This window comes from Oryctolagus cuniculus, chromosome 8 (genome assembly GCF_051225735.1).
Source record: "Oryctolagus cuniculus isolate XC-2025 breed Fujian yellow rabbit chromosome 8, ASM5122573v1, whole genome shotgun sequence".
Classification (NCBI taxonomy): Eukaryota; Metazoa; Chordata; class Mammalia; order Lagomorpha; family Leporidae; genus Oryctolagus; species Oryctolagus cuniculus.
The window spans coordinates 137,835,911-137,858,214 of NC_142874.1; the positions used below are offsets into that span (position 1 = coordinate 137,835,911).

At 46.6% G+C, this 22,304-nt stretch overlaps 2 protein-coding genes across 48 annotated transcripts in view; both read left to right on the top strand.

The window, feature by feature from the left end:
* The window catches only part of PPAT (phosphoribosyl pyrophosphate amidotransferase), a 59,739-nt gene extending 56,029 nt beyond the window's left edge, over positions 1 to 3,710 (top strand). For both annotated transcript variants that reach the window (XM_002717162.6, XM_089302724.1), the window contains one exon: positions 1,078 to 3,710. In XM_002717162.6, coding sequence (XP_002717208.1) covers positions 1,078 to 1,271 — 194 coding nt within the window. In that variant the 3' untranslated portion in view covers positions 1,272 to 3,710. The remainder of the gene's footprint in view (positions 1 to 1,077) is intronic.
* Positions 3,711 to 9,167: 5,457 nt separating this feature from the next.
* Positions 9,168 to 22,304, top strand: part of AASDH (aminoadipate-semialdehyde dehydrogenase) — a 41,289-nt gene continuing 28,152 nt past the window's right edge. For 4 of the 46 annotated variants that reach the window (XM_089302762.1, XM_008267824.5, XM_002717077.6 and 1 more), the window contains exons 1-5: positions 12,267 to 12,599; positions 13,121 to 13,307; positions 13,941 to 14,386; positions 15,802 to 15,922; positions 19,929 to 20,209. Coding sequence is in view for 33 of the 46 variants with exons in the window: in XM_008267824.5 (XP_008266046.2) it covers positions 14,142 to 14,386; positions 15,802 to 15,922; positions 19,929 to 20,209 (647 nt within the window). In the remaining 13 variants the exon portion in view is untranslated. Of the gene's footprint in view, positions 12,600 to 13,059; positions 13,308 to 13,940; positions 14,387 to 14,474; positions 14,691 to 15,801; positions 15,923 to 19,928; positions 20,210 to 22,304 lie in introns of those variants that run through there. The other 42 variants (XM_008267825.5, XM_070048082.2, XM_089302761.1 and 39 more) reach the window with 35 other exon arrangements.

The window sequence follows — 22,304 nt, forward strand, 5'->3', positions numbered from 1 at the left end:
GAAATGCAGAGTTAACCCCAAGATAGAGAGAGAAGTCTTCCATCTGCTAGTTCACTCCCCCATATGACTGCAACTGCCGGAGCTGGGCCAATGTAAAGCCAGGAGCTTCCGCCAGGTCCCCCACATGGGTGTAAGGTCCCAAGGACTTGGACCATCTTCCACTGCTTTCCCAGGCCATAGCAGAGAGCTGCATCAGAAATGGAGCAGCCAGGACTTGAACCAGTGCCTATATGGGATGTCAGCACTGCAGGCAGTGGCCTTACTTGCTATGCCACAGCGCCAGCCCCTAAATTATATTTAACTGTCACCTGATGTTGGCCATTGTACTTTTGGTATGCCATGTGGTTGTGGCTGGCATCTCCTTTTGTGGTCATGCCTGTGCCTTTGGCCAAGTATTTTGAACATCACTGATGGCTATTATATTGGGAGCACTCATTTTTTGCCCCAAACTGTGCTGTATGCGTTATCTTTATTACAGTACCATCACAGTAACACTGCAGCTGGGCAGTGTTTCCCCAACTCTTGAGAAAGTAGACTTAGGGAGAGTGACTTTGAGCGTAAATGTGAGCTCGATCTTCCTGACCCCTAAATCTGTTTTCTTACTTGAGAACACTATTTCTGAAGCCCTTACATCCATTCTAGACTTGTAGCATTCCCTGCTGGTTTAAATTATGTTATCTCCTAATTCCAATTCAAAATTTAAAAAATAAAGTCTCTGGAATTTATTGATTTTAAAAATTTTTATTGATTTAATTTGGAAGAGAGAGAGAGAGACAAAGATCTTTCAACTTTGACTTCCTATATGCCTGCAATAGCTGGGGATGGGTTGAAGTCAGGAACTTAATCTGGGTTTCCTACATGGATGGCAGGGTTCCAAACACTGGAGCCACCCCCTGTGCCCACAGGGCACATTGTCAAGAAGCTACGACGGAGGAGCAGGCATCCCCAGGGACCTGCCCGCCTTTACCCGCCTTGTTTTCTTTTTCTTTTTTTTTTTAATTGGCTAAAACTATTCTCTATTTAACCAATTATTGCTTTTCAAGGAAGTTTCTTGATCTTCTCGTTTTCCTCCTTTAGGAGCCAACAGTGTTGTGTATCTGTCGGTAGAAGGACTGGTTTCATCTGTACGAGAAGAGATAGAATTTAAACAGCAGAAAGTGAAAAAGCACGATGTGATTCAAGAAAACGGGATTGGCCCAGAGAGCTTTGAAAAGAACGGTCACTGCACAGCCTGTCTCACTGGCAAATACCCTGTCGAACTGGAATGGTAGCTCATCGGGCAGATGCATTGCCGCAACGGACAGCTGGTCAAGAAGTGCCAGCGGCTACACCCTTCCTATTTACCGGTACTCAGTTGGTACAATAGAAGATGCCACATGCTTGCGTACCCGTACAACTTTTGGGGTTTTTTTCTGGAAAGGTTACCAAAGTGTATAATTGAATCTTGCTAATTGCATTTCATACAGCAATGTACAGTGGTTGTTTTTGTTTTTTTGTTTTTTCTTTTGTTTTTTTTTTTTTTTTTTTTGCTATAAGCAGTGGCAGGCCCTTGCAGCTGCTAAGTGGCACGTGCCAGATCCATGTTTTAAAGGGTTTGTAAGATGTTAGACTAAGACAGGAGATAGGAGGCAGATAGGACAGGTGAGTTAAATATAGCAGTTCATGCAAAGTTTGAATGTATCAGACCCCACAGGTGGCTAGCCTCCATAGTTCTGGCTATGGTTAGGGATTTGGCTTCCCTATCTAGCCTTAGATAAAGCTGTATAAAGCAAAAACGAAAATCATCTTTTTGTGCCTCAGTTTCCCCACTTGTGCAGTGGGGTATTTTTATTGTTAAATAATTATTGGGACTTTGAATAAGTCCTCCTGGTGATTAGAGCCAACATCGCACCCCTAAATTTGTGATTTTTAACTTTTGAAAGCTAATCGTTACCAGCTCTTTTGAAACTAGTTTGCAGCTAAGGTTTCATGTGGAGGAGGGGAAATACAGTTAGGCATCTATCTTTGGGGTTGTTGTAAAAATCTGCCTATGGAAAAGATTTTCCTACATTCGACCACAAAATATGATTTGTCACACTTAGTGCCCTGATGCTGTAAGCCCAGCGAATAACCCAGCACATCTGAAATGAAGACAAATGTTTGGATCCCAACAAACCGTTTCTCCTTAGTTTTGCTTAACTATCATGCTTTTTGAATGAAGTACTTAATCACTCATAAGCATATATACATTTTTATATATATATCTATATATATATACAGACGTATACACACATATGTACAATTGCAATTAATGATCAGGAAGAAATATAGTAGGGACCAAGATTTTTTTAAGAATCAAGAAGACAGCTACTTTTTTGACATTTGAATGCCCACATCTAAGCATCCACTTTTTTTTTTTTTTTTTTTTGACAGGCAGAGTGGTCAGTGAGAGAGAGAGAGAAAGGTCTTCCTTTGCCGTTGGTTCACCCTCCAATGGCCGCCGCGGCCGGCGCACCGCGCTGATCCGATGGCAGGAGCCAGGTGCTTCTCCTGGTCTCCCATGGGGTGCAGGGCCCAAGTACTTGGGCCATCCTCCACTGCACTCCCTGGCCACAGCAGAGAGCTGGCCTGGAAGAGGGGCAACCAGGACAGAATCTGGCGCCCCTACCGGGACTAGAACCCAGTGTGCCGGCGCCACGAGGTGGAGGATTAGCCTAGTGAGCCACGGCGCCGGCCTAAGCATCCACTTATAATCACTCTTTTCTGCTTGATTAGCATCTAGAGAATTTGATTTTTTAAAATATTTTTCTTATAACATCTGAAATTTAGGTTAAGGTGACTTGCCCATCAACCCTGCTTCTGTAAGATTTTTTAAACATAAAAGTGTTTGTTTCTGTTATGTTACCACAGTCTGACGTATATAGCATTCAGATCTGCTTAGAAGTTTAATATTTATTAGTGGCTGCAGTTGTTGGTCTTCATCTGGCGTATCACCTGGTGTCCTGCAGCAGCGGCTCAGGTGCAGGCAGAGTGGCAGTGCAGAGCCCTGGGACCATGCCGGGGGCGCAGCACCGAGGCGGCGAGCCCCGGGACTCACGTGTGACCTGGCCTTCCTTACCTTTGACTTGTGAAAAACAAGACACTCAGGGAGTACTACACCCAAATCTCTGATCACCCTCATGTTCTTCGTAGTTCGTTTCACTGGGATGCTTTCATAAAGGAAGATAATACTGTGACAGTTGGCTGATGCTACAGATTTCATCGTTTTTCTCCAACATGGACTTGGATTTCACAAGTTTCTGACACCTGAACTAAATTACAGGGTTTTGGTTTTTGTTGTTTCTTTTTTTTTTTTTAACTGATGTAGTTTCAAATGTTGTTTAACTGCTTTAAATTTATATGAAAATTGTAAGCTGCGCAGATGAGACCTGTGTTTTCACAGGATCTATATTGTGAACTGAACTAAGCCTATGTTTTTGTGACCTCTCTGTGATGCCTTGGTCGCAAATATATGTAATAAGTGTATTTGGACACACATGTGCTTTTTGAAAAACGGTGACTTCTAGTAAGTACTTGTCGGTGAACAGCACACAGACATGTAGGCTCCACTCTTGGTGCCAGCTAGTTAGATCTTACTTCTCTGATCTGGACATTTCAACAAATAGACCATCTCTTATAAACCAGAAAAACCACTTGTTGAAAATGAGGGACAAATAAAGTTGTTAGAAAAAGCAAGGCCCGGGTGGCTGTTTCGCTTGCCAATAAGATGCCCCTTGGCACGCCCACATCCCACCTCCCAGTCCCTGGGTTCAAATCCCAGCCCCGGTCCTGACTGCACCTTCCTGCAGCGCACACCCCAGGAAGCAGCAGGGCTGTAGTTAGGTCCTTGCCATCCTTCGGGGTACCTGTAGTCGCTAGCTCCTGACTTCAGCTTGATCCAGCCCTGGCTGTTGCAGGCGTTTGGGGGAGTGAGCCAGTGCGCTACAGTATATACAGTCAACTGGATATTATAATAAAGTATGACGCTACGAAGTGACACAGAGGAAACTTCAATGCCTGTTACTCAATGGTAGAAGCCAGCCTGAATGACACTCTGCAAGAAGCAAAACTAGGGAAGCAGCATCCTGTGTCGCGTGCAGGGTCTTAGTCCACCCAACGAGGATGGACCGGGTCCGAGGAAAGGGAAGCGCGCCGCTCGCCTGTTCCCCAGCCCCCCTTGATCCCGGAGACGATCCCATCCGATGCCGTGGGAGTCCAGTCAAGCAGGGACTCGTTTGTTGTCGCGCAGTAAGCCCCTTTTAAAGCAAAAACCACAAAGCTATAGGGGCGGGGAAGCGAAGCCAGCCAATCGTTTTAAAGGTTACCCTGTCGTGCACTCGGTTTCCATAGGGTCCACGCACTGACGTCATCTCCTGATGCCTGTGCCCAATCAAGTTTTCTTGGAAACAACTCGGACTCCGCGCGTCTAATGTCCTCTGGGCGCCATCCTGTCCAGCGCTGCGTAGATGGCGTCCACCTCCTCCTAGTCCTCGTAGGGCCCGCTGGAGAAGAGGCTGCCCGCATAGCCGTTGTCCTCGTCGTCGTCGGCGGCAGCCTGGTTCTTCATCTGGGCCCCAGCGGTCCTCTGGGGGGGGTGCATGGCATCATCCACGGGGTCGTTGGCATCCCGGGCAGGTCTGATGTCCGGCCAGGTGGTGAAGCCGGTAGCCCCCGGCCCAGCCCCAGCACACAGCCGAGCGGGGCAGGCATGGCCGGGAACGGCTGCTGCTGCTTGTTCATGGCGGCGATGAAAAGACGGGACGCCGCAGCCGGAGACTCTGAGCCGAGCCGCCGCAGCGCCGTCTTCACGAAAGGTCACAGCCCCGCGTCACCCGCGCCCCGGAACAGAGTGCGCCATCTGCGCTATCTCATGCCCTGCACCAATCCAGCTCCCTGCTGGTAGGCCTGGGAGGCAGCAGGGGATGGCCCGGTGTTGCCGCCACCCGCGGGTGAGACCCAAATGGAGATCCTGGCTCCTGATTTGGGCCCAGCTATTGCAAGCATCTGGGGAGTGGAATCAGAGGATGGAAGATCTCTCTCGTCACTGCCTTCCAAATAAGGGGGAAAAACGGGTGAAAGAGGGAAGGATGAATGGCAGAACAAAGGGTTTCTAGGGCGGTGAAAGTGAATTGTAACAAATGGGCCTCTGGAGGTTCTGGTCCCGGCTGCTCCACTTCCACTTCTGATCCACCTCTCTGCTATGGCCTAGGAAAGCAGTGGAGGATGGCCCAAGTCCTTGGGCCCCTGCACCAGCGTGGGAGACCTGAAGGAAGCTCCTAGCTCCTGGCTCCAGCTATTGCGGTCATTTGGAGAGTGAACCAGTGGATGGAAGACCTCCCTCTCTCTCTCTCTCTCTCTCTCTCTGCCTTGGCCACTCTCTTTTTCAAATAAATTAATTTTAAAAAAATAGGCCTCTCTGGTTGGGGAGACTGCATATAAAAGAATATAAATCGTGACATGGTTGGGAAGTGTCTGTACCTTCAACTCAGTTTTGCTATGAGCCTCAAACTGCTCCAAAAAATAAAGTGTATTTTAAATAATTAGTGAATGGAACCAAAGAAAAAATGCAGGGGCTGGCATTGTGGTGCAGTGGATAAAGCTGCTGCCTGCAGTGCCAGCATCCCATACGGGCTCTGGTTCGGGTCCTGGCTGCTCCACTTCTGATCCAGCTCCCTGTTAATGGCCTGGGTGGGAGACCAGGAAGAAGCTCCTGGCTGCTGGCCTTGGTCTGGCTCAGCCCTAGCCATTGCGGCCATTTGGGGAGTGGAACCACAGCTGAAGATCGATCTCTCTCTAATTGCCTTTCAAATAAATAAATCTTAAAAAATAATCAAAATAATAGGTGCATATTCTTTGAAAGTTAGAAAACAAGGTCACCACTCTTTCCAGTTGTACTCTGTACTGCACCTGCATTTTACCCTTTTTCTGTTAATATGTTTTAGATACTTACACAGTGTTTTAGCCAATTTTAGGACATCTCTTATTTTCCTGCCTTGGAATTTGACAAAGTGTGTCTGGACGAGTAGAGGACATATTCAAACATTCAAAGTGTGATTGCCTCAAAATCCTGCCCTTATACCTTGAATTTCTAATGCTTCCTTTCTTGGTTTCCAGTATAACCTAGACAGCTCCTCTCAGGAAAACTTCCAGTCTGTTGGTAAAACAGGTCAAAGTGAACATCTAAGCCTCTTCCAAAAACAGCTACATGCTCCTGAGACGACAAGCTGCGACATGCAATACACACCCCTAACTTTGGGTGCAGACATTGTCTTATGTAGTTGGGAAATTGCTGGATGGCAGGAACCAGAGTCTCTCATAGGATATACAAGAATACTGGATTCTTTGCATTTGGCAAAGTGAAAAATGACTGTGCAGAGAGATCTAAATAGTCTTCCTCAATCCTGGAAGACCGCTTGTGTGGCTTCAGCCTCAACACACTGATAGTTGTGAAGGATGTGATGGTTGGCCGGTGCCGCGGCTCAGTGGGCTAATCCTCCGCCTGTGGCACCGGCACCCCGGGTTCTAGTCCCGGTAGGGGCGCTGGATTCTGTCCCAGTTGCCCCTCTTCCAGGCCAGCTCTCTGCTATGGCCAGGGAGTGCAGTGGAGGATGGCCCAAGTGCTTGGGCCCTGCACCCCATGGGAGACCAGGAGGAAGCACCTGGCTCCTGGCTTTGGATCAGCGCAGTGCGCTGGCCGTAGTGGCCACTTGGGGGGTGAACCAACGGAAAAAGGAAGACCTTTCTCTCTGTCTCTCTCACTGTCTAACTCTGCCTGTCAAAAAAAAAAAAAAAAAAAAAAAAAAAAAAAAAAAGGCTGATTTTACGTGACAATTTGGTTAGGCTGGTGTACCCAATTGTTGGCTCAGTCTACATGTTGGTGTGTGACAGGTGTCTTTTTAGATGTGTTTATTTAAATCAGCAGACTTAGTAAAGCAGGCTGCTCTACATACTATGGGTGAGCTTCATCCAGTCAGATTAAGACCTTTTAGAGCAAAGATGGATTTCCTAAAACCAGTGTCTTCAAGCCTGCAACACTGGAATTGTGCCCGAGTTTCCAGCCCTCTGGCCTGTGGAAACTGAGCTGAAACCTGCAACCTGGGGGAGTCTGACACAGCAGTGGAGACAGCTCAGGATGCCCGCATCCCACATCAGAGGGCCTGGATTCAAGTCTTGTATGCTGCAGGTTCCAGCTTCCTGCTGATGTGCACCCTGGAAGGCAGCTGGTGATGGCACAAGCGCTGGAGTCTCTGCCACCTACGTGGGAGAGCTGGCTTGAGTTCAGGATTCTGGATTTGGCCTGGCTCTGCCCTGCTGTTACAGGCATTCGGGGAATCAACGAGCTGATGAGATTCTCCCTCCCTCCTTCCCTCTCTCTCTGCCTTTCAAATTTTTTTTAATGTTTCCTTCCAGCTTTTCTTTCTTTCTTTCTTTTTTATTATTTAACAGGTAGAGTTATAGATAATGAGAGAGAGAGAGAGAGAGAGAGAGAGAGAGAGAGAGAGAGAAAGGTCTTCCTTCCATTGGTTCACTCCCCAAGTGGCCCCCGGCACCCATATGGGATGCAGGCGCCACAGGCGGATGATTAACCAAGTGAGCCACGGTGCCAGCCCTGTCAAATTTTTTAAATATGTATTTTAAAAATAATTTTTAATGCAACCTGAATTTCTGGTGGCCTGGCTTGCTGGATTTGTCAGGCCCCACCATCGTGTGTCAGCCATGGGGCTAGGTTTATCCTATTGATTCTGCTCCTCAGGAGAACTCTGATAGGCTCAGTCAGATGCAAACAGCCTGACTTCTCCATTCTTTTTTCCTGGTCAAAACACCAAGCCTGAAGGAACCCATTTTCTTTCTGCCTCCTGAGCAGGCGAGCCCTGTCAGAGCAAATCACACCATGCACATCATTCAATTGTGAACTCTGCTACAGAGCACATCACGGGAACTTAACCCTGCACTAGAGTACGGTCAACGATTTTCAAAATTCTTTCTGGAAACAAATTAAAAAAAAAAGACATTAGCAGATGAATGTTATCTAATTAGACAAAGTAGTGAAATGTGTGGAATGCACAAACTGTCAGCTGATGGTGGGATGGTGGGATGATGATTTGCCTGTAGGTGTACTATCAGCTCTGTGCACGGTACGCATTTGACGCTTTCCTGCATATAGAACAGGGTGAGTGGATGGAGTTAAAAAATTGGGAAAACAAGTGTGTAAGACATGAATCCTGCTGTCACTGTATTTTTAAGCTTAAAGAGTCTTGGAAATGACACAGCTGTTCTGGGTGCTATGTGCATGTAAGTCACTGTGGGGGAAGGTTCTGAGGTTGTCACCTGTTTAACACCTGTTCCTAGCTTGTGTTCAAAGAAAAAACTATTACTCATGGCAAAAGCAGCAGCCAAAAATTCTTATTTGCTCTGGTTTCCCATGCTCCCCCAGTCTTATTCTGAGGTGTGGCAGGGAGGGCTTAGGTGGATGTCTGTGCACGGGCACATTACAGAAGCATTACAGGGGCCACTACTTTGGTAGTAAGTGGAAGCAGGCCTGCTCTTTGGGGAAGATGGCAGCTGCAAAGTGGCTAGATAAAGAGGACCTTGTAATCTAGGCATATCTAGCAAGACTTTGTGGGCACCCAGATGGTCCCTCGCAACAGTATGTGAAGTTCATGGAGTAAGAGGACGATGGGCAAATTCTCAGGTGGAACTTGGGGAATAACACCGCAGAGGAGTAACGTTTCAGCTGTGTTGTCCTCAAGCCGGCAGGGGGAAGAAAGGGGCGTTTCCACCTGAGACCGTTCAAAGCGCAGGTGTGGAAACATGCTAGGGACTGGTATGCTCAGATTTACTTGCGTCTCATGGGGCTGGAGCTTAACAGGAAGAGGTGTGGGGAATGTGGAGGTTGGGGTGGGGGACACTGGCCCCAAGATTTGTCTGCATCCGAATGTTACGGTGCAGGCAACGTGGAACCACCAAAGCCGCTTACTCTCATAGCAGAGAGCCTTGACTGATCAGGCTGTTGTCTGTTACAATGATCATTCTGGATTGACGGGGAAATGGCGTCTCAGACACAGTCTTTATGTTGGCTGCCTGTTGGAATCCCCTGAAGTAGAGAGTCTGTAAAGAGTAACGGACCCTCAGGGAAAGAGCAGAAGGGATAAAAGGAATACTATTCTAGGAGCAATAGCAGAGGCCTCCACGGAAGTGGAAAGGCTAAATTTAAAACAGCAGTGAGCAAAGCCAGCAGCCAATCCCATTTGTATCGCAGGCTCTCTCCCCGTGCCCCTGCCTACAAAGCTCAGAAATTGGCTTCTGGGAAGAGGGCAACTGAAAGGACTGGAAGTTCACTTGGGAATGAGTTAAATCCTACACCACCCTCGGCCTGAGCTGAAGACGGGATTCCTTGTATTGGAGGACACCAGACACATTTCTTTTTTTAAAGATTTATTTATTTATTTGAAAGGCAGTTACAGAGAGAGAAGGAGAGCAAGAGATCTTTCATCTGCTGGTTCACTCCCCAAATGGCCTCAGTGGCTGGGGCTGGGCCAAACCAAAGCCAGGTCTCCCATGTGGATGGCAGGGGCCTGACACCTGGGCCATCCGCTGCTGCCTTCCCAGGCACATCAGCAGGGAGCTGGATGGGAAGTGGAGCAGCCAGGACTTGAAACCTCTGACATGGAATGCCAATGTTGCAGGGCCTTACCCGCCGCACAACACCTGCCCCTTCAACTTTATGAGAGTAGACAATGCTCCTGCAGTCCTGTTCAGAGCCAAGGGCATGTACTGACGACCTTCACCAAACGCTTCACGCTGTCACACCATCAGATGTTAGCAGACCTACTCCCCAGCCAGCAAAGGGCTGGGCATCGACGTCACACGATCCAGAACTCCCAGGGAAGCCTGCGTGGGTTTTATCTCCAACATCTGTGTTGACCGCAGCTTCAGTCTTTGCTATGGACAAATTAGAAGACAGTGGATCCCACCAGGAAAGCGCTGCGGGTCTGCCTTCTGAATCTTCTGGGAGCCATCCAACAGTGACCAATCAACCAGCACCCTTCCAGCCTCTGCCACCTCACTGATGCAGGATTCCGGCTCTTCCTGCACGGTAAGCGCTCCCAGTGCAGCCAGCCCAAGCCATTAGTAGGAAGCTGGATGAAAAGCAGAGCGACCAGCATGCAAACCAGCTAAGGGACACTGGCATGGCAGGTGGCGGCTTAACCCCCTGTACCACAACCCTGGCCCCACCAGACACTTTAAACAGGAGAATGAAGTGGAAAATTAGAGACATCGCACCCTCTGCAACTCTCTGCTTCCACTTGATTTTCAACAAAACTTGTCCCTGAACTCAAGAACTTATAATCAGCTTTTAAGTATGTGCGATCGCTGGAGGACGTAAGGTCTAATTGGATACAGAGGGCAAGAAAGAGGTGAGGCTGTTAACCAGCCATCTGGGTGGATGACGGTGTCCTCTCCAAATAGAAAAACAGACAAGATACATCTTGGGGGACCCCTCCCCCCAATAGGTCATGTTAGTTTTAATAGCCATGGCATATCCTGGTTGTAGGGGATGCTGCTCTTCCCCCCCCCCCCAGAAGAGCACCCCTGGGGGTGGTCTCTGGGTTAGTCCCCTGCCAGGATAAGCATCTTAAGTGGGGTCTGGTGGGGAGGGCCCACGCACGCCTAATGCAGCTGCAGCTCCTAAAATACTGGCCTGTTTGGCCCATCGTGCCACAAGCTATTTAAGGCGCACTGCAGCCCGGCTGTGCAGATTCCGGACCAAGGGCGGCCCTCGGGCCCTCCCAAAGGAGTTTCCCAGTGGTTTCTCTGGAGGGGCATTACGAGTGAACCCTCTTGGGTTTCGGGCTCCCGCAGGGCGACACTGGTCAAGAAAGGTGGTCGGTAAGTGGAGAAGTTTCCCAGATTCCTGCAAAACGTTTTTTGGTCATAACTGAGAATGAGAGCGCACCCCGTTCTTTCCTTACTGAGCTGCCATCTCTCACGCCTTGTGCTCCCACATGCTCCCCCCCCCCCCATAAACGGCAGAAAACGCCTCTGCTTCCTTCTGGTTCCACACCCAAACCTCAGGGCACCGCTTTATTGCCCTGGACGCCTACTGTAGTAACCTAGGTGTCGCCCATGAGGGCAACTCCCTTGCTGGACTCTGCCCGCCCCGCCCGCGCAGCTTATGGAACTCGCCACTTCGGACCTGCCTTATTTTCTCTGGAAATCCTACTCGAAGCTGCACATCCTACCGTTTTTGCTGCATTTAAAGTGAGCCGTGGCCTGGCCTGGGTCGCTCTGTCCTCTGTTTTTCTGGCCAGTTGCATTGCTATCTACTCAAAAACTAACCCTGTAAGAGTGTTATCGGTAAGGACTGTTCACATTAAGCTCCGTAACCTTGCTTGTTCTGGCTTCCGTAACAAGTGCTTGCCTTTGTCCTGAGCTCCCAACAGGATGTGGTTGACCCCTGGCCTGCATCGACTGGGGAGCACACGTCCCCGTGCAGCCGCCGGCTTTCAGAAACAGACTCCACGATTCGCCCCGAGGCTTTGGCGCCTTCTGGAACTGGCTGTTCAGAATGTAACACATCTGCTTCTCGACTTCAGCCCGGGGCGGCTGTTGTAGAGCAGCTGTTAGGCAGAGGTTGGGGACGCGCGCCTCGCCTGTGGCAGGGGCTGGGCTCGAGCCCGGCACCGGTTCGTTTCCTGCTCATGCTTCCCGGGACGTAGCAGGTGATGGCTCAGCGTTCCTGGGTGTCCGGCCCCCACGGGGGTGGCCCTGGCTGGGGCTGGCATCCGGGGAGCTAACCAGCAGATGGAGGATCTCTCTGCCTTATTTCAAATATGTATTAAATGTCCGCTTCACGATGACAAGGAGTCCGTGTGCAGGCGCCACAAATGTCGAGAGCCTGGAGTGCGCTCACTCCAGTTTTTCACGATGATTTCCCCTTTCTTCATATCCACCCTAGGGGTGTTTTTATTACCACCTCATCTGCGGTTGAAAACCCAAGAACCTTGCCCAGGGTTTCAAGGCAGCGAATACAGAGGATGCGGTTCCAAGCCGATCAATTCCAAAGTCCTACAGATCCCGTCCCAGACCCAGCGTGACCAGCGCAAGCGGCTGAGCCGAGGACCGTCAGCTAACAAGCCTGCTGCGGCTGTCAGCTCCCTCTGCGCCACAGCTCCGGGATATGGCCCACACCCCTGAGGCGCGCGCGCGCTGACGTCAACGCGACGACGCCGGAGACTGACGTAAGGGCCGCGCGACGGGGTGAAGTGATTCCGGAAGTGCTGTTGAAGGGCGGGGTGTAGGTCTGGATGGGCTGAGACTTCCGCCGGTGAGACCCTGAGCGGGTCGCGGCGGGGTGTGGTGTCCGGCGAGGGGTTTGTGCGTCGGAAGCCGCGTGGGCGAGACCTAAGCCGGCTGCGGCGCGGGCTTGCGCGGGGTCGCGGGCGCTAGTGTGCGGGTCGGTGCGGGCTGTGCGCTGTCTGCGAGTCACCTGGCTCCCGCGCTCAGGGGGAAGTGCACCTGCTCCACACGGGGCGGTGGTGTTGAACGCGGTCGCAGGATGTCCGTTAAGCAGCAGCTAGGTAAGGGAAAATGAAGTTTCTAGCTTTATTTTATATTCACAGTGAAAATCAAAAACCGAGACAACACTGGATTTTGGCTAAATTCTCTACCAACCACTGGGAAACTGGAAATTAAAATTAGAAAAACATCTTAATTGTATAGATAAGTGTGATGTGAGTGTAGTTTGTCATTTAAATGATACTTTCTGTAAGAATTCATATTATAATCCTGCCCATTCATTAATATCAAATAAGCTTTAAAATATATTGATGAGGTTATTCTGATGTGGAAAATTAACTTCATGTTGGTACGTTCAAGGAAGATAAGTGGCTTTTGCAAGTGGACTCGGTTTTTGTAAAAATGCCTCAATGGGATAGATTCCGTGTGTAGACGATTTGATAGGCACGTGCTGGAGTGGGTGGCAGGAGCATTAGCTGGATTGTGAAGTAAACGCCTCTCCTACAATTCTATGTGCTGTAGACAACCATTCCTACATGATCATTCGTATGTCTAAGGAAAGCTGAAAATCTGTCTTGGACAGGCCAAAAAGAAGTGCTTGGAGCAATGCTTACTAAAACCACCTCTGAGTTTCTCTGGTATTGCTGAGGTTTGCATCCAGAAGTCGTGCATCTTCAAAATTTGAGTCTCTGCAGATGTTCATTGTATACTCCTGAGAAGGTTCTTAGTTTCCGACTGATGTTAATGACCTGGCTGAATATTTTGACTCGGTAAGGAAATTGGCCCAAATAAATATGAGCAAATAAACTTCAGGATTGTCAGTGGGCTCCTTGATAAATCTTACTTGTTTTGAAATCTGGAACTAAGATTCTGGGGTAGGGGGTGATCACCTTCAAGGAAGGTTTTTGTTATCGTCAATCCTTAATGTTTCTCTGAAATATTGTTCCAAATGTTCTTGTTATAGACTCTTTATTGAGTTGTAATACTGTATTTAGGGGGTAAATCTAAACTTGGTAATTTAAGAATCAAACAAGGCTATGAATAAAACTATAGGAGTGTGACCTCTAAAGTGCTGTAATAAGTGCTGAAAAAGCACTCTTCTCATGTATAACAGTCTACAACTGGTTGGGTAGAAGGCAGGATTTTTTTTTTACCCCAATCAGAGATGCATTTTGCCTTCATTCGCATCTGAACTTAAAAGCAGACTTTATTTACACTAGTTGTTTCAAAGTCACTATATAGGATTTTGACAGTCTTAGTCTTCCTATAACTGTAAGGAAAAATGTGCTGCTTTAAACGTGGTTTTATTGGTTGATTATATAGATTTTTCACACTGTGATCAGTTGACGTCTACACTGTCTGCATTGTCATCTGTTCTATCGTTCCTCTCTCTCTTTTTCAAGCTCTGATCCGGTGTTTGAAGTGACTGCATCAGATTCATTTTGGCCTCATTAGTCCCCAGAGTTATGCACGTTTCTTAAGTTCATAGACTATTCAGTTCCATGTCTGTCTTTGATAGTTTTACAAGGAGTGACCACAGAGAAGCTTCGCTCCCGATGTTTCTGTTCGTACATAGTTCTCTGCTGTAGATGAACGGTGTCTAGATGCACGTTCGTGAAATGACTCTTCAGGAATTGGTGCACCAGGCCGCCTCCCTCTATTCGGACAGAATAGCCGTGTGTTTTGATGAATGCAACAACCAGCCTCCAGTTTATTACACCTATGAGACTGTGGTTACTGCTGCCTCCGAATTATCCAGTTTCCTGCTGTCACACTGTGACTTTGACGGAATTCGGGAAATTGGTCTCTACTGCCAGCCGGGAATAAAAGTGCCCTCTTGGATTTTAGGGTAATATTTCTTTTTTCTTTACCTCTCAAAATCTTGAGTTACAGACAGTGAGAGGGAGAGACAGGTCTTCCATTGGTTCACTCCCCAGATGGCAGCAATGGCCAGAGCTGCGCTGGAGCTTCCTCCAAGTCTCCCCTGTGGGTGCAGGGGCCCAAGCACTTGGGCCATCTTCTACTGCTTTCCCAGGCCATAGCAGAGAGCTGGACTAGAATAGGGGCAGCCAGGACTAGAACTGGTACCCACGTAGGATGCCGGTGCTGCAGATGGAGGATTAACCTACTGCGCCACGGCGCCGGCCCCAAGGGTAATATTTCTTACTACTATAAATTTGATACTACCTTAAATTCATAACTTTGTAATTTATAGAATATGTTACAAGGTACTATTCTGTTGACAGTTGGATTTTTTTCTGTAGTTTGGTTAATTCTAGAGAGGCTAAAGGAGTTGACATCTCTCCTAGTGTTATGTGTAATCATTTGAATTAATTAATTTGAGCTTATTTAGGAGACACTAGAAATTTTCACTTGGCGCCTTTAAAAATGTCCAGATTCTAAAGGCTCTTCTTTGTCAGAGGAAAATAATTATAATTTGTAGTTAGACAACATAAGGATTTGAGAAGTAACGTAACTTATATTTTTTCTCTTGGAAATCAGTTTAGGAGCTCATGCATTCAGTGGAGGGATGAATGAGAGTATTGGATCATGATCCATAAAAGCTGAAAGACCATTGGAAGATCCTTAAACAATACCTATAAAATGTTCAGTCTCCTTAATTATTCCTGTCAATGTATTTTCTGTTATACAGCAAAAGGCTGCCAAAGAATTAGATTTTTTATCCTATAAGGTTTGTCTTAGGTTAACTATGTAAGTATAGAATTCAGAAATTTACTTTGATTCATTTACAAAAACTTAAAGAATTTACTTCAAAGATCTAGAACTTCAGAGTACTTTTTTACTTAAAATGACTAAATGTCTTGTTTATACAAGTTTTGCTACATACAAGCTAATCCTAAAGCTCTTCTCCCCCCGCCCAGAAAAGCTCTCCTCCTGATCTGGGTGAAGGGTCTTTTGTATGAAAGTCTCATATTCTGCATACAAATGAGATGCATGCGGATACTTAGCTTTTCTCTTACCCTACAGATGAAGAAATCAGACTTATTTTAGTAGTGGCCGGCTAATCGTGTATTATACTATGGTACATTGGCTCTTAAAAATCTTGCACTTTCTGTATTAAGTGATGAGAATTTAATGTAGAATTTATGTCCCCTGGATGTTCATGAAGAGCAAAACAATCTTTATAACCAGAGCTGTGTCGGTCACACTGCTGATACAGGATAGCGTGTGGAGAGAGAAGTACCTACAGAAGGATTGTAGTCGACAGACTTCCCAAAGCTGACTCTGAACTTGTTTCTTTAGAATTCTCCAGGTGCCTGCTGCTTATGCTCCGATTGATCCAGACTCGCCTCCGTCATTGTCAGCTTATTTTATGAAAAAATGTAACCTAAAGTATATCCTTGTTGAGAAAAAGCAAATTAATGTAAGTCTGTGGCTTCAGGGTGTGCGTGTGTGTGTTATCTTTCAGTTGAGTTCCCGCCTCCTCATCTTGATTTCTAGGTTTGTCAGCTCCAGCTTAGCTTCTCAGGCTCCGCACTGCTGACGTTTTGTGTTGAGTAACTGTTGTAGAGTCTCCTACGTTTTTCTTTAAAGACTTTGTTTACTTGGAAGGGAAAGTACCAAAGATACTCCATCCTGTGGTTCACATCGGCCAGCCCTAGATCAGGCCACAGTCGGGAGCCAGAACTCGATACAGGTCTCCCACGTGGGTAGCAGGGGCCCAAGATACTTGGGAACCATCTTCCATTGCTTTCCCAGGCATGTTAATAGGCAGCCGGATAGGAAAGCTAACCGGGACTCAAACCGGCACTCTGATACTGGATGCTAGTGTGGCAAATGACGTCTTGACTCAGGCAGAGCGCCAGCCTCTGTCCTGTGCGTTACAGGATCTTCTGCAGTATCCCTGGCCTCTACTCAAACACTAGGAGCACCTCACAGCTGTGGTGATCAGAAATGCTCCAGACCTTGCCAGATGGACCCTGGAGGCGCTCTGCACGTCTCACAATCCATTGGGAACCACCTGTCTATGGCATAAACACATCGCCTGGCCTTACAGTCGTTTTGAATTTCCTTTTTCTTTCCAAAGTATTGCCTTTTCTGGAAAAGTTCTATTATACTCGAAGCTTTTAGTTATTTGGGGGTGAGAGACGCAGTCATCCACTGCCTCACTCCCCAAATGCCTGTAGCAGCCAAGACTGGGCCAAGCTGAGGCCAGGAACCCAAAACTTAATCTAGGTCTTCCTTGGGGGTAGCAGGGATTTAGGTATTTGAACCATCACCTGCTGCTGCCCAGGGTGCCCAGAGGCAGGGAGCTGGGATTGGAAGCAGAGTAGGGATTCTAATCCAGGCACTCTTGACAGAAGATGTGGGTGTCCCAAGTGGATTTTAACCGCTGCACCAGATTCCTGCCCCTACCTGAAACTTCTGTCTTTATATATTTATGGCATTTATAGTCATCAACAAATAATTTTTAAATGGAAATCTGGCTATAATCCTTTATTTGAAAGGCAGACGTAAATCTGTCCATCTGCTGGTTCACTCCCCAGGTGGCCACAACGGCCAAGAAGCTCTAGTGTATGGCAAAGCCAGGAGCTTCATCTGGATCTCTGAAGTGGATGGCAAGAGCCCAACTACTTAGGCCATTGTTTGCTTTCTCAAATGCATTAGCAGGGGCTGGTGCTGTGGCGCACGGGTTAACGCCTTGGCCTGAAGCACCGGCATCCCATATGGGTGCCGGTTCGAGACCCAGCTGCTCTACTTCCAATCCAGCTCTCTGCTATGGCCTGGGAAGGGAGTGGAAGATGGCCCAAGTCCTTGGGCCCCTGTACCCATGTAGGAGACCCGGAAGAAGCTCCTGGCTTCGGATCAGCACAGCTCCGGCCGTTGTGGCCATCTTGGGGGTGAACCAGAGAGATGAAAGACCTCTCTCTGCCTCTCCCCTCTCTGTAACTCTGATTTTTAAAGATTTATTTCTTTGAAAGTAAGTACATTCCAACTGTATAAAATTGTATCTCTTCATCAAAAGTTTAAAGCAAATATACAAATATGAAACTAAAAATCAAATGCACTAGCCGTTAAATAGCAACCAAAGACATAACCAAGAAACACTGCTTTCAGGGCAAGACCTGGCATATACACAGGTTCAACAAACAGCCCATGCTTAATTATTTCTTGTTTATAAGACTATCTTACCAAAGGAGAATATCATAAGTGGTATATTTAGCTGTTTTTAATTTATTTTCTATATGAGCCAATTTATATTTGAGAATAATTTAAAAGTAGCATATGTGTATAGGGATAAATATCAAGAAACTATCTTGATATTTAAATCTCATTAAATAAAGGGGGAATCTCCCTAGAAAATTAGTCTCAGATTAAGGCCTCCAGAAAGAACTAAAGTTTTCATGTGGTTAATATCTATATAAACAAATGGGTTTTTGTCGATTTTCAGGATCAAGGAATTCAGTAGGTGTGCATATCATAAATACTTGGGCACAGAGCAAAATGCCTTAGCTAGTCCCTTTTCTGTTGTTTATTTTTTTTTTTTTAAAGATTTATTCATTCATTTGAAAGAGTTACAGAGAGGAGAGGCAGAGAGAGGTCTTCCATCCGATGGTTCACTCCACAGATGGCCGCAGTGGCTGGAGTTGTGCAGATCTGGAGTCAGGAGCTTCTTCCGGGTCTCCCATGCGGGTGCACAGGCCCAAGGATTTGGGCCATCTTCTGCTTTCCCAGGCCATAGCAGAGAGCTGGATCAGAAGTGGAGCAGCTGGGTCTCGAATGGGTGCCCATGTGGGATGCCATCGCTTCAGGCCAGGGCGTTAAATGTGCTGTGCCACAGCGCCAGCCCCACCTTTTCTGTTATTTTTGATGATGGTTTAAGTGCTTTTCCTTTACTTAGGAGCAGTCAGTAAGGATTTAATGAGCATTGCTGTATGCCCAACATCCACTAGAGCGGTGGTTCTCAATTGGTGACAGCATGCCTCCCAGGGGACAGTTGGCAACGTCTAGAGATACTTTTGATTGTCATGGTGGAAGTGAGGTACTACTATTGGTGACACTGCCAAAAATCCTACACTACCAAGATAGTCCCATACAAAGAAGTATTTGGCCCCAAGTGTCAGTAACGTTGAGGTTAAACTCTGAACTAGGGACAGAATAGGAGGACTTTGGTGTGTAAGCCCTCCAGCTTCTTACAATGTAGTTTGAGAGGAAAAAGTTGATATATCGCACCTGTAAGGTCAACACAGACTGACATTGTCCTAAGCAAAGTAGATGTACCCTAGTAGATACGTTAAATGTTTAATGGAGGATGATTTTGAATTGTTCTAACTTTTTTAAACATGGGCCATACCACTGCAAACGCACTCAACACTGAAAGCAAATGACTTGAGACTCTTGCGTTGTGACCTTTTCCTTTTGTTCCTGCTATTTTAAAAACAATCCTTAGCCACTTGAAAGGCAGAGTTAGATCTGCAGTCTGCTGGTTCACTCCTCAGATGGCTGCAGGGGCAACCGCAGGGGCTGGGCCAGCCAAAGCCTGTACCCAGGAACTCCATCTTGAGTTTCCCATGTAGGTGGTTTCCTAGGCATATTAGCAGGGAGCCGGAATAAAAGCGGAGCAGCTGGGACCTGAACCAGCCCTCATACGGGATACCGTCATCCAGGTGATGGCTTAACCTGTTACCCCGCATCAGCCCCTCTTCATCATTGCTTCCTTTAATGTGAAAACTTTAGGTATGGTTCACTAAGCTGTTTTTTTTTTTTATCAGCCTGAAAGTTACATTCAAAGGAACCTCACTTTCAGCTTGCACAAATGGAATTTAACATCTTTTCTTCCAAACTTCATTAATCCATCTCTACCATCAAATTGCCTGAGTCAAACCCAGCAGTTTTCTTGTGCTTACTGCATATCCAAGAAGTCACTGCATCCTATTGATTCTCTGCACATAGACCTTTGCTGTCCATTATGTTTCCAATGGCCTAGTTCAGGTGCATACAGCAGAGCTGAGTTTTTGCAAAAAAGTTCATTAACTTGCTCTCAGTTTTGCTTATCCTTCTGTCCTGAAATCCTGATGTTGGCCACAGTATGGGCTCGCTTGGATCAGATCCTCTGTATTTTCCGTTTGCCTCAAATGCCCATCCTCACTGTTTGGAGAAGAGCTGAATTCAAGCGTACTCCATTTCCGTGCTTGCCACATTGCGTTACAGTTGTATGTTTTTGTGTTTATTTTGAAGGTGAGTCTGAAAGTAAGGGTAGCACCTTACTGTGGGAGATTTCATTTTTTTAATTCCTGAGTCAAGAGCAAGTACCCCCTCTCCCCAACCCCCAAAAGTTTTGTTGACTAAACCAATGGATATTTCATTACATCAGTATAAAAAATCTTTTAACATATTACTGTTGTAAACTTTGTCCCCATCTAACGTAGAAATTCAGGTCTTCCCATGAAGCATTATTGAACCATGGCATGGTTACAGCTGAACATAATGACCTGGTACTCTTCAGACTTCACTGGAAAAATGTTGAGGTGAACTTGTTGCTGAGTGATAGACAAGAGAAGCACAAAAGTGAGAACAGCAAAGAAGAACACGTGGACATAATACGGGAGCATTGCTTAGCCTATGTTCTACACACTTCAGGGACTACAGGGACACCCAAGGTTGTCAGAGTGCCCCATGCGTGTATACTACCAAACATCCAGCATTTTCGGTAAGTTCTATCCTTTGATGCTTTCTTACTACTTGTATTTTCAGGGAAAAAAAATTTTTTTAAATGCCTGTCCTTTACAGCTCTGGTTCCTAAATTGATGGTTCTGAGTAACTGGGTCTCTTGTCTGAAATGCAAATGAGGTCTTCACCTATTTGATCCGTTTTGGGGCCAATTAAAGAGCAAACTAATGACTATGGCTGGAAACTTAATTATTAATAAAATGAGAGGAAAGGTTTTCCAGGCAGAGGTCTGGTATAAAGGAGTTTGTCCTGTTAGCGTGTGGCAGGTTAGAAGCCTAGAATGCCCAGTTGAAGGTTGAACTTAGTCCAGTAGATGAAGAGACATTAACAGGTTCATATTTTGTGAATCCACCCTTCAGGTGGTACTGTGAAGTTTGTCTTACTGATGTGGTCAAGACGTGAGAAATCTCTGAAGTTGTGATTCTCAATTTATGAAGAAATAGAGGAGGAACTAAGCCAGAGGAATGTAGTCTTTTGGAATCAAAGTATGAAACAATAATAGAAACCTGATAAAATACTTTTATGTCATTATGGTTTTTGTGTAATCAATTGGAGAAACTTTTCATAATTCTAACTGCATGTAAATTAAAAGTGAAAATAAACAAGTGGGTGTTTGGTGCGAGGGTTAGAATAGCTGCTCAGGGTTCACTGCATATTTGCAGTGGGACAGCTCGGATCCCAGCTTCTCGCCTTCCAATCCAGTTTCCCGCTGACACACCGTGGCAGGCAGCCGGCAGTGAGCAAAATACCAGAAGCCTTTCCACATACCTTGGAGAGCTGGATTGAGTTCCAGGTTCCCAGCATTGGCTGACCTAGGCCAGACAGTTGTAGGCACTTGGGGAATAAACCAGCAAATGGAAGAGCTCTGTCTGCCTTTCAAAAAATCAAACTATTTTAAAAGGACTAAATGTAACTTCAGCTCAGCATATCTAATCAGTGTAGACTAGTGAGTTATTTTACTTTATTTCTCAACTGACACTTACCTGAATACTTGTGGGATACCATCTGATGTTTTGATGCGTGTATACGTTATGAAATGTTCAGATCAGGGTGAACATAACCATCTTCTCACATTTATCTCTTGTGAAAACAACTGAAAATCCTACCTACTAGTTTTTTTCTTTTTTAAAATATACATAGTCTGTTACCTGTAGTCACCCTACTGTGCAGTTGAACCCCAGAACTTCTTTGTCCCTATCTATCTGATAGTCATTATTCAACCTTTCCTGTTCTCTACTTGCCTCAGCCTCTGGTAATCACCATTTGACCCTGGACTTCCTGAGATCAGTATAAGTGATACTGTACGATGCTTTTCTTTCTCTGCCTGGCCAATAGTACTTAATACCATGACCTCCGTGTTGTCTCAGATGAAAGGAATTTGTTCCTTTTCATGGTTGAACAGTGCATGTATCACGTTTTCTCTCTCTTCATCAGTTGATGAGCACCTAGGTTGTTTGCATTTCTTGGCTGTTCTGAGTAGTGCAGATATCTCTCCGACAAATTGATTTCATTTTCTTTGGATACATACTCAGTAACAAGATACCTGGATCATGTGGTAGCTTCATGTCCCAATTTTTTTTTTTTTTTTTTTTTTTTTTTTGACAGGCAGAGTGGACAGTGAGAGAGAGAGACAGAGAGAAAGGTCTTCCTTTGCCGTTGGTTCACCCTCCAATGGCCGCCACGGCCGGCGCGCTGCGGCCGGCGTACCGCGCTGATCCGATGGCAGGAGCCAGGTGCTTTTCCTGGTCTCCCATGGGGTGCAGGGCCCAAGCACCTGGGCCATCCTCCACTGCACTCCCTGGCCACAGCAGAGAGCTGGCCTGGAAGAGGGGCAACCGGGACAGAATCCGGCACCCCAACCGGGACTAGAACCCGGTGTGCCAGCGCCGCTAGGCGGAGGATTAGCCTAGTGAGCCGCGGCGCCGGCCATGTCCCAATTCTTGAATCTCTATATATAGTGTTAGACAATGGCTATACCAGTCTGCGTTCCCACCAACAGTGCACAAGAATTCTGTTTTCTCCTATACCCTTGCCAGCTCTTACCTTTTGTCTATTTAATAACAGCTGTTCTATGA